We start from the raw sequence: 11,058 nt of genomic DNA, 5'->3' as shown, positions 1-11,058 counted from the left end.
ATATACTTATATTCATTAATTTAAGAATACTTATGTAATTGTATTCCCCAACGTCAAGTAATAACTAATTATTCGATTGACAATGAACATTAAATTCGATTTCTTTTGCACACGTATGCCGCTGGAATTTACACCCTACTGCAAACACACATAGGAACCTTACACACCTACACTCCTTTGCAAGGACACTCCTTTGCAAGGACTCTGCTCCCAACTTACAACCTATCGAATGCCTAGCAGTTCTAACAATGCTCTTTGGTACCCAGTTGAAGTGCAACACTTTGCTTTCGTACATTAGTTCTATGTGTGATATGGAATTCACTTTTGTTGGTGCCCTGAAACGCTAACTGAGGAACATGTAAAGCTACAATAAATGCGAGATCGTACAGGGGATGGGGGAAGCTGTAAGTACAGTCGAACTTCTCTAGCGAGGACCACAGAACTCATATGGTTGATTCACTTTTCAAAAACTTCTTTGGGCGTGCTTTTGTTACATATAGTTCAAGGTGGAATAGAACTTTACCATATGTGCTGATATTACTTTTAGGAATTTTCTTAACTATTATCTTCTTCGATTCTTAAAGAAATGTTTATATATTTATATTTGCTCGTTCAATTTTTAAGTAAATAGCCATTTAAATGATTTGTGAATTATGTGACATTTAATTCAATTAAATTAAATAATCAGTAGACAGCAGTTGTACGGTTTTCTTATTATCGCTCTGATATCTCTGTAGTTTTGATACCATGGAAAAGCATCCTGCTAAAGAAGTTCGACTCCACTGAGTACTGGTGAACCAAATCCATCTAAAGACTACACTCTTGTCCCAACCATTAACTTCACCTTGCCCATTACCTTTATCCTTACCGATAGTCCTACCTCTAAGGCTCAGCGAAGTGCCTTCGACTTTTTTACATATTTACACGGCTGCATTGCATGCACACTCCTTACGTGCTGACATCCTGCAGGAGTCCGGTGCGCGGACTACTCGCTCCGCCGCCACCTGTGCCCAGTGCGGAAACCGATCCGTTCGTGCTGCTGATGAGCACCATGCTCCGGCTGTTGGGCAGGACAAACACCTCGGTGGTCAGCTGGCCGATGGGGCTCATCGACTGCGAGGTCTTGATGGGACTGCGGTTGGGTTCCAGTGAGGCTGTGCGGGGTTGCCAGTCCTGGGACGAGTTCTCCGTGGAGGACTGGCCGGGCACGGAGCCACCGCTCTCCAGAGTTCCGGGTGCCGTCTGCGTGGAGCTCTGGCTCTCGTTGGACAGCAGTCTCATGGTGGTCGAGGTGGTGAAACTGGCCGCAATGGTGGTCACCGAGCGGCGCTTCTTCTGCTGCGAGGAGGAGTTCGATGATCCCGAGGAGGATGTGAAGGGTGTGGCTGTGGTGGTCACCGTCTCCGTCACGTTGAAACTCACTATTGTGTCTCGTTTCCTCAAAGTGGTGGTGGTTGAACTGCTGGTTTCACCTCTGAGATTCTGCTGCTGCTTGTTGCTCAGATCGGAGAGACTGATGTTGTTCTTGAGCAGGATCTCCAGGTTCTCAATGGAGTCCTTCAACCCAATCTTCTCATCCCGGGCTATCTCATCCTTTAGATCCGCCACCAGAGTCCTCGGCGGAGCAGTGGGCGTGGCCAAGGACTTACTGGCGCCTCCACACTCCGAACAGCTGTCGGTGGCGGTGGGATTCGCATTCGAGAGTGGATTACCGCCTCGCAGGATGGCGGGCAGAGCCCCAATGGTGACCACACTGGAGCTGTTCGAGATGCTGGGCGTTATGCCCGTGGAGCTACTCACCGTGGTGCCGAAGGAGGAGGATATGTTATGCTGCCGGCAGAGCGACTTCCTCCGCTGCGCCGTCAGGTTCTGCATATTGGAGTTCAGGTCGATGTCGGGCGAGGGCAGCAAGTCGTCCTCCTGTTCCGTGGAACCCTGCTCCTTGACCGGTTCCTGCTGTTTCTCTGTTGCTGTTCCAGTGGCCATCTTGTCCGGCTCCTTGGCCAAGGTCAAGGTCTTTGGCGGCTCCACCTCGGTCTTGGCCAACTCCAACTCCTTGGCTTCTATGGGCCTCCTGCCCTTCAGGAAGTAGGTGATCATGGAGCCCTTGCCCTTCACATCCACGCTGCCGCGACAGGTGAGCTCGAAGCCACGCCCCTCGAGTATCTGCTGCATCTCCTGTGTCACCTGGCCAGGTGGGAAAGGAAAGAGACGAAAAGAGAGAAAGAACGATAACATAAATTAAGGCTGACAAGTTCAATGGCTCAGCTTTTATTTATTCACCCGCTCACTCCTGGCTACGTAATTCATGACAACACCCAGGACTTCACTGCTTTTCAGCTCCAACTCCCACTCCTGCTCCATGCTCCTCCAACTCCCAGCCAAATCCCCTCGAGCGTCGCCCGCTTAATAATTTACTTTCCCTGCAAATTTGGTCCCCTTTTCTTCGTTTTATTGACAGCATCGACGCACGGCAGATAAAATCAAGTGCGCATTTTTATTTGGAGCTGTACGCACGCATATTAATACATTAGGGTGGACCATGATCGCTAAATAACTGTGCGAAGTAAATACTACTATAGATACTCCTACTTTCAGATTATTCATATCCAGATTATATTTATTTCAATAAACTTTAACAATTTAAATTAATGCCTGAATTTATTTTATATTTATACCCGTTACTCGTAGAGTAAAAGGGTATACTAGATTCGTTGAAAAGTATGTAACAGGCAGAAGGAAGCGTTTCCGACCATATAAAGTATATATATTCTTGATCAGGATCAGTAGCCGAGTCGATCTGGCCATGTCCGTCTGTCCGTCCGTCTGTCTGTCCGTCTGTCCGTCTGTCCGTCTGTCCGTATGAACGTCGAGATCTTAGGAACTACAAAAGCTAGAAAGTTGAGATTAAGTATACAGACTCCAGGGACATAGACAAGCGCAAGTTTGTCGATTCAGGTTGCCACGCCCACTCTAACGCCCACGAACCGCCCAAAACTGCCACGCCCACATTTTTGAAAAATGTTTTAATATTTTTTCATTTTTGTATTGGTCTTGTAAATTTCTATCGATTTGCAAAAAAACTTTTTGCCACGCCCACTCTAACGCCCACAAACCGCCCAAAGCTGTCACGCCCACACTTTTGAAAAATGTTTTGATATTTTTTCATTTTTGTATTGGTCTTGTAAATTTCTATCGATTTGCCAACAAACTTTTTGCCACGCCCACTCTAACGCCCACAAACCGCCCAAAGCTGTCACGCCCACACTTTTGAAAAATGTTTTGATATTTTTTCATTTTTGTATTGGTCTTGTAAACTTCTATCGATTTGCCAAAAAACTTTTGGCCACGCCCACTATAACGCCTACAAACCAGCAAAAACTGTGTTTAAGACTCTCCTTCTCCCTTCCACTAGCTGAGTAACGGGTATCAGATAGTCGGGGAACTCGACTATAGCGTTCTCTCTTGTTTTAAATTAAAAAATAAAAGTTTCCAACTCTTTTAAAATAAATGTTCTATAAAACCTGTTAAGCAGCAAAATGGTATAACAATAATTCAAACTTCTAACTTCTTTGCTTCCTAATTTGAAATCTAAATTCACTCTTATTCCAAAGTATCTTTATTCTCAGTTGTCTACCTACACATGTATATCTGTGCCCTTTTCGCATCTGTCTGAGTCGGAAAAGTTTTCGGTGACACTAAAACTTTTGCACTGAAGTGGTCAGCCCAGGTGGCCATTGATTAGGTGGGCGTGGCACCGCCCTTAAGCCCTGCCCAACAAGTTTCGCAACAAGCATTTCGCCGGCTTTCGCAACAAGCGACAACTTTGGACGGCAAAAGTGAAGCAGCATTAAATTCAGCTGAGTGCCCGCGATTAGGCGATGATTCCATTAAGACTCACCTGGATGTGATCCACCAAGCCTGTGGAGTCCATGCGCGAGGCCACGTTGACGGCGTTGCCCCAAATATCATATTGGGGCTTGCAGGCTCCAATAACGCCAGCCACCACAGGTCCAATATTTATGCCTGCAAACACACAAGTAGCAAGGACAAGAAACACTCAGAGAAATGGTATTAAATGTTCATACAAATTACAAATTAAATATCCTAGAAATTACCAAACAGTGCCAGCAAATTGAACATTTTATGATCTCATAGTATTATGGATTCAAATAGTTTGTTAAGAACTAAAAACATATTTAATCTTCATGCATGGTACATATGTATGTATAAACCAACTAAATATTATATAGAAAGTTAGCCCTATAAGAACTAAAAGCAGCTCAGAAATTGATCTGGTGATGTCTTATATCTGCATCTTATATTTAGATCTTTGAAGGCCAAAAGCTCTCACCTATTCGCATGCGAAAGTTGTTGAAGGAGTGCATGTTGACCTCCTCGATCTTGTCGAACAGTTGGAGGGCGTAGTCGGCCATGGCGGTCACGTGGCTGAAGTTCACCCGGTCGCAGGTGTTCGCCGTGAGTCCGGATGCCGCCATGTAAGTGGCGCCCGTGCTCTTGATTTTCTCGATGCAGCTGCCGGAGGAGAAGAAGGTGGCCGGAAATGGACCAGCACGCAAAGTGGTTAAAGCCGTTTAGGCCAGAATGAGGAAGGGGACTCACCGGAAGCGCTCCTCGCTAAGCAGCTCGTCGAAGTCGGCGATAATCTCGTTGAGCAGCCGCAGGCACTCCACGCCCTCGTTGTTGCCCTCCAGTTCCACGTAGAACTCGGAGAAGTTGGGTATGCTGGCGAACAGAATGCACACCGAGTCGCACTGCTCGTGGTACAGGTCCTGCAACAAAGTCAATCGAAAATTCAATTACAATCTGCCTGGATGTGGCACCTGTTTATGGCTGTGCAAGTGCTTGAAGAAATCAATGAAAACTGTACTTAGCTTTATTTTATACACCCCAAGAGTTTGTAGGTCTTTTCAAATAAAAGAAAACTGACTGAAAAGTGGAAAAATTCCAATAACAAACTTAAATATCCCTCCTACTGGTTAACTATAAACAAGCAATCTTTAACAAGTATAATAAAGTGTCAAAAAATGCTTTTTCAGAATATATGTTTTTGTGGAACATTTATTATTATTATTTATTATATTGAACATTTTCTCACAGTGCACGTGCTTGCCAGGCTCAAGTTGAGCTCATTGGCTTTTGTCCCGCTGCCAAAGTGGGTGCTCGTTGGCCATCAAATGCGGCTGCTAAGCTTCTTGAATTTGCATTTAATGCGGGCGGCTGCCACGCCTCTCCGCCTCCTCGCCCCCACCCCCCACTTTCCACCTTGCGGCAAGTGCAGTGAGATGTTTTCTGGCCACATACACGTGGTCACATCACAATTTGCTTCCCAAAATCTAGGACCTTTCGCCACCACCCAACTCCAGCTCCCAGCTGCTGCTGCATGTGAACATTTGGAGCAGATTTCACAGCCACAAAGTTTTTTAATATGCTGAACAGTTTGCAGCATGCCTCATGAATATATGGCCACATACATATGTATATATTCGTATATGGCTAAAATCGGTACATACAGTTGTGCCCAGGAAAGCGACTATTCAGATTGATCTAAAATACTCTTTAAATGGTCATTTAAAAAGGGTGGAATAACTTTTGACCATTCAGTTTTTATATAAAATGAGCTCAATGTCCTGAAACCAAACTTGAAACAATCTATAAAGTCTCGAAAATATTGTAAGGTATATAAAGTATTTAAAATTGGCAAACTGTCGGCCTGGCTTTTTGTGAACAACAAATAGTTTCTAAATGTTAAAGTACACATCATAACCAGCCAATTTCGAGATAATACTTAGTGCCATTTAGGTTGTCATGTCTGTACTTACGGGTATTCGCTGTATATTTGTGTTTGTATACTTACGTCGAGGTGCTTTTCGCGGCTCAGAAAATGCTCGGCAACGTGAACGGGCAGAATGTTTTCGAGCAGTTTACGGTTATAAGCCTGCAGGTGCTCCATATCCTCCTTTTCCTCTGTGAAATAAACGAGAAAAGAAGAAAAACAGCGGCGGAAACCCAGAAAAAGAGGGCAAAAAAAACATAAGCGTGAAATTGAAATATCAGTTTATCAGTTTACCGAAGCGGAAAGTAAAAGCGCCAGAACAGAAAGCACGGAACTCAAAACACATTTCCATTGCCCGAAAAAAGGGAAAAGCCGGGGAAAATGTTTTTCAATGCTCGTCTGTGTGGGGGTGTGTGGGTGGAAGTGCAATTGTGCACTAATACTAATGAAGTGGCTTATGCGCTGAAAGTTTTCCCAATCCCTCAGTCGCATTTCCTCAGAGGAATCATTTCAAATCACTGTCAGTGTGTCAAAGCGGGAAAAGCGATGTCAGAATGAAGGAAAATGGCTCCCAACTTTCCAACTCCCGAATTCTAATCAGCAACAAAATTTGATGGGCTTCTATTTGCCTTAAGAGAAATTAGTCAAATTACTTTGTTAATTTCGAGACTGGTTGTACTATGCGTATACGTAATATTCAATTAGGAAGTTTAAGCATTAATAGGGTTTTACTTTTCAAATGGTTAGGCTTTCACATAGCGTAATGCATTTTAGGATTGTTTTAAGATGTTATGTTGGAGAAGAGAAAACAAATATGTTTGCTTCTATGCTATATAAATATAAATATATATAAATATTATAATAACACCTTGAATAGTTATAAATAGGTCTAAACTGTAATTTATTAAGTTTACTCTTTAACTGTTTATCTTTCTTTTATTAATGAACCATTTGAATCAACCATAAATTGAGTTTGTAAAAGTGAGCATTTTGTGATAGAAAACTAAAATCGAATTCAAACTATTTACTTGAACGTTCTCTTTGACAGCTCCAACTTTAAAACTGCATTTTCAAGTTGGAAACATTAACCTGCCCGTGAAAGCATTATAATCCTTTGCTGCTTAACTTTCTGTGCGCACTTTCCACTCCGGGAATAATTAAACTTGTCTCACCCGTGGCTTGCAGCTTCCAGATGAAGTCCAGACGGTAAGTGGCCTCCGTCTGGTGGCTGTGGAAAATCAGGGCCAGCATAAATGCAAAGAGGAAGATGGAATCAATTATGAAGCGCAGCAGGGCCTCCTCGTTCCTGCAAATCCGATGGTGCAGTTGGTGCAGAGCGGCGAGAAAGAAAGAAAGGTGCAATTGTCCCGAGTGGCGACAATGAGCAAGTTATTCCGGTCCATTAAAGGGTAATACGGCGGCAAGGACGAGGACAAGGAGAACAGGAGGCAGGGGGGTTACTGCGGCACTTGATAAATGAATCCAGCTGGATTCGGATTCGGATTCAGAGTTGGTGCTAAATACAATTTTAATGCAGTTTGCGGCTGCCGTAAATGCAATTCAGCTGGTGCCCTCGTCTCAGCAAAGTTCTGCAGCCCCTGTCACCCCCGTCACCCCCTTCAACCCGCTGAACCCAACTGAAATTGCATTACGCCATAATTCGTTTTCATTCAGAGATAGCGCAGCTGCCTCGCTGAATGCGGAATGTTGGATGTTGGCTGTTGGCTGTTGGATGTTAGCTGTTGGATGTTCTACTTACGCCAGCTCTTGGCTCATTTCCCTGCTGCGCGAGTACAAGTAGGAGGAGCAGGCCATGTAGCTGCCGGAGGCCAGGAGGAGCAGCAGCAGCTTGAGCAGGATCCGCAGGACTTGGTAGGTGGCACAGCTCATCATCGAGAGCAGCGTGAGCAGCAGGAAGGTCTGTGGGCGACGAGCAAGCGAATCAAGCAATTATATATTCACGACCCACCCACACAGCAAATAAACGCAACGCGGAACAATTGCTGTTTACTCCTGCCATGAGTTCCTCATATGTACATGTGTGCTCCACAAATGTTGACGTCAAAACTCGAACTTAGGGATAAATTTACTTTCTCTCGAGGCGTACGGAACTGGTTTCTTTATGCCTAATGGCGGACTTTAGTATCCCGTTTAAAGCAGAAAGCTACCTTATTTTCCAAATATATATGCCCATAACCCTAGCTCAGTGCATTCACTCACATTGTAGGCCAAATAGAAATCGCAATCGGGCTCCTCGGCGGCAGACATCCTTGTGTGGAGCTCCGTATCATTCAGACTGATGCTCCCGTTCACATCCAGCCAGAAGCGTCTCCTCTGGAGCAACTCCATTTGGCGGCCCGATTCCTGAAACTGGGGAGAGCATGGCTAATTAGCTGTCCGGTCATGAATTTCGCATTAGGCAGGTTTAACGATCTGCGGGCAGATTTTAACGAGCATCCAACAGGTCCTGGCCCCGCAGTCCTGAGCCAGCGAGATTGGCCATTAGGCTGGCCCAAAATGAATACGAGTGCCCCTCTTAAAGTGCCATTAAACGCGGCCCGAAACAAACAGCGAAGTGACAACGAAATGTCAAGGAACTTCTGGCCCGAGACTTACTGCAGACAAAAGCCATGGGGCAGGTAACAAGTTGCCCATAGGGCCACCTCCCACTTCATCATATGGGCACAGGACCCCGGCATCCTGGGGCCAGGACTCGTTCGTTGCCCCTCGCTGCCTTGGCGAACTTTAATGGAAAAACTTTTGTTTTGACGCGCCCCAAACGAAACAGCAACGCAGAACGCAACAAGCGCGGCCCCGATTTTGTTTGGACTACAAAACGTAGATTATTTGTATTCCTTTTAAGAGGTCGCCCTCTCTAAAACACCCCATAAATTTGACTGGAATTTCTAGTCGAAAACTTTTCCTCTAAGCTCGCACAAATGCACAGCAAATGATGGAAAAAGCAAAAAATTAACCTGCCCCGAAAACAAAGTGAAAGTGGCATCCAGGCAGTTAAGATTCATTTTTTATTTCTCGCAACGCAAATCACCTCCCAAAATTTGCGATGTGTTACTCCACTCTACTTGTATGTTTGTTGCGCATACGCAGTGTGTGTCGCATTAAAGTCAAAGAAATATCAAGTGCGCGGCAGTGGAACTAACTTTTCTGACATAAACGAAAGGCGAACATTTATTTGACAGCTTTTTCTGCATTTGAGATTTAAAATGTTGACTAATATCAATAGTTTTTGATAAAATTACATGTTTGTAGATAGCAACACGTTTTTGGTCTGGTTATTTATTTATCTTGTGTGTAAAACGTAAGTAAAATCATTTGTTTGGTAACCAAATAGAAAATATGAAATAATATTATTTGAGAAATGTATTTCCGAAATTCGCGATGAATAATAAGTGCAATTAAATGAACAGTCATATTTTAGAAGGGCCACTAAGAGCAGTTCTGAATTCAATTAAAAGGCCCGACGTAACAACATTCCGACGTGGCTTTTTTAAACATTACTCAAATATTTACAGCATATTATGGGGCCAGGCAATTAATGCAGATAGCAATCATAATTTATGCATACTCACCATGGCCAGCAGGGTGGTGAGGACAATCAGGGCGACACTCGCAAAGGCGAACAACTGCGATACCCTGCGATTGCTATGAATGCGCAATGAGAAGCGTTTGATGTCCGATGGCAGCTAAAAGTTATGCATTCCGCCGAATAAAAAATGCAGAACGTCAACATCCATCCGGAGTTTTTGTGTGTACTCACCTGAAAGTTGATTTTGTGACATGCCACCAGAAATACCAGGAACCCGAGCAGCAGCAGAGCGCCAGTGGACAAGGCCAGCGTCAGCAGGGAGCTGGAATGGAGGAGTAGTTGCCAATTTAAATGGCCACCAACTTTTTCGGCAACACGTATACGCAGTGGTGGATGCAAAACAGCTCACGGCGGCTCGCCTCGCTTGGACGCCTCGAAAACATCATCTGAACTGGTGGTTTCCAGCTCATCCGCTACCCGTCCCCGTCCCTGTCCCAAACCCAATCCCACTGCTAGTCCACATGCCCATCAACTCACCTCTGGAACACCACCAGCCGCATTATGCTGGTGCCTAGCAAAACCAGCAGACTGCAGTAGAAGTAAACACACAACATGCGATCTGGTTCGTTGGCGTACTGAAAAACAGAGTGGTAAAAGCTCGGCTTAGATGTGCATTATGCAGCTATATTTGTTTACTGTGTAGGGGTACAATAGCAGTGCAAAAATGGGTATTTGCTCCTTGTTTCTCATTTTAGATACAAATAACATAACATAAGGCAGGGCATGCAAATAAATTTGTATGTTTGTGTCGAGCATTTTGGGGGGATTCAACAGAAATTTAAGGGCTTTATATATATTTTTGAATTTAAGAAACCTTAAGTGAATAATATTTACAAAAAAGCCTAATCCCCAAATAAAGGAATTATACTTTATCACAACGAAATGAATGTATTTATCACTCCTAGGTGGGAATAAAGATATGATTTTCAATTGAAAGTATCTCTTAAGTATTGAGTAGTACTGAATTAATATTAAATTTACCTTTCTCTCCAGCACGTTATCCTTGAAGCAGAGCAGCAAGGACTGGCAGTGCTCGGCCCTCAGATGATCGATGCTCCGGGCATCGATGGCCCGCATCAGATACTCATTCACCTCATCCTCGGGGTCCTTGGCACTCTCCGAACTGTCGCCGAATCCAAATCTGCAATTACAAAATATATAAATAGATTACTTTACCAAAATAAATCGAGTAATTAATGAAACATACTTTGAAGTGTGCTTTTGGGCCGTGCCATGACCCATCATACGAAGTTCTTTGGAAATATTGCCATTGACCTGCAATCGATTTCTGGACTTTTTGTGCTGAAAATAGGAGGGCATTGTGTAATTGAAGGTATCTAATGATTACCGAGGACTCCGACTTACTGGCCTATATATATCTCCTGGCACAATTAGGTACGTTTCTATCTGATGATCCTTGAGATACGAATTGCGCTCGTTTCCGTTGCCGACCTCCACTTCATAATCGCCATCCAGACACTTCAGAGTCTCCTTGGTTATGTGCACGCGCCTGGAAATGTGTGAGTAAAGCAAAAAGGAGGACACATTGTAATGATTATCTTTATCAGCTTAGGGGTTCCTTTTTTTTTCCCCCATGCGGTTGGTCAGTTAACCGCAGGAAGCGAAAACATTGCAAGGCACATGTACCATTTTC

At 44.2% G+C, this 11,058-nt stretch overlaps 1 protein-coding gene across 6 annotated transcripts in view; it reads right to left on the bottom strand.

Moving 5' to 3' along the window:
- Positions 1 to 651: 651 nt before the first annotated feature.
- The window catches only part of LOC6534448 (adenylate cyclase type 6), a 37,586-nt gene continuing 27,179 nt past the window's right edge, over positions 652 to 11,058 (bottom strand). For all 6 annotated transcript variants that reach the window (XM_015195153.3, XM_015195151.3, XM_015195152.3 and 3 more), the window contains 14 exons: positions 10,770 to 10,914; positions 10,612 to 10,706; positions 10,386 to 10,545; positions 9,882 to 9,979; positions 9,576 to 9,666; positions 9,388 to 9,501; positions 8,018 to 8,167; positions 7,557 to 7,717; positions 6,970 to 7,103; positions 5,879 to 5,988; positions 4,624 to 4,793; positions 4,355 to 4,536; positions 3,902 to 4,026; positions 652 to 2,187 (listed from right to left, as the gene is read on the bottom strand). In XM_015195153.3, the coding sequence (XP_015050639.1) occupies positions 949 to 2,187; positions 3,902 to 4,026; positions 4,355 to 4,536; positions 4,624 to 4,793; positions 5,879 to 5,988; positions 6,970 to 7,103; positions 7,557 to 7,717; positions 8,018 to 8,167; positions 9,388 to 9,501; positions 9,576 to 9,666; positions 9,882 to 9,979; positions 10,386 to 10,545; positions 10,612 to 10,706; positions 10,770 to 10,914 (2,974 nt within the window). In that variant the 3' untranslated portion in view covers positions 652 to 948. The remainder of the gene's footprint in view (positions 2,188 to 3,901; positions 4,027 to 4,354; positions 4,537 to 4,623; positions 4,794 to 5,878; positions 5,989 to 6,969; positions 7,104 to 7,556; positions 7,718 to 8,017; positions 8,168 to 9,387; positions 9,502 to 9,575; positions 9,667 to 9,881; positions 9,980 to 10,385; positions 10,546 to 10,611; positions 10,707 to 10,769; positions 10,915 to 11,058) is intronic.

Source organism: Drosophila yakuba, chromosome 3L (genome assembly GCF_016746365.2).
Source record: "Drosophila yakuba strain Tai18E2 chromosome 3L, Prin_Dyak_Tai18E2_2.1, whole genome shotgun sequence".
Lineage (NCBI taxonomy): Eukaryota > Metazoa > Arthropoda > Insecta > Diptera > Drosophilidae > Drosophila > Drosophila yakuba.
The sequence above is the reverse complement of the archived record's forward strand: the minus strand, read 5'-3'. Positions and strand labels throughout refer to the sequence as shown.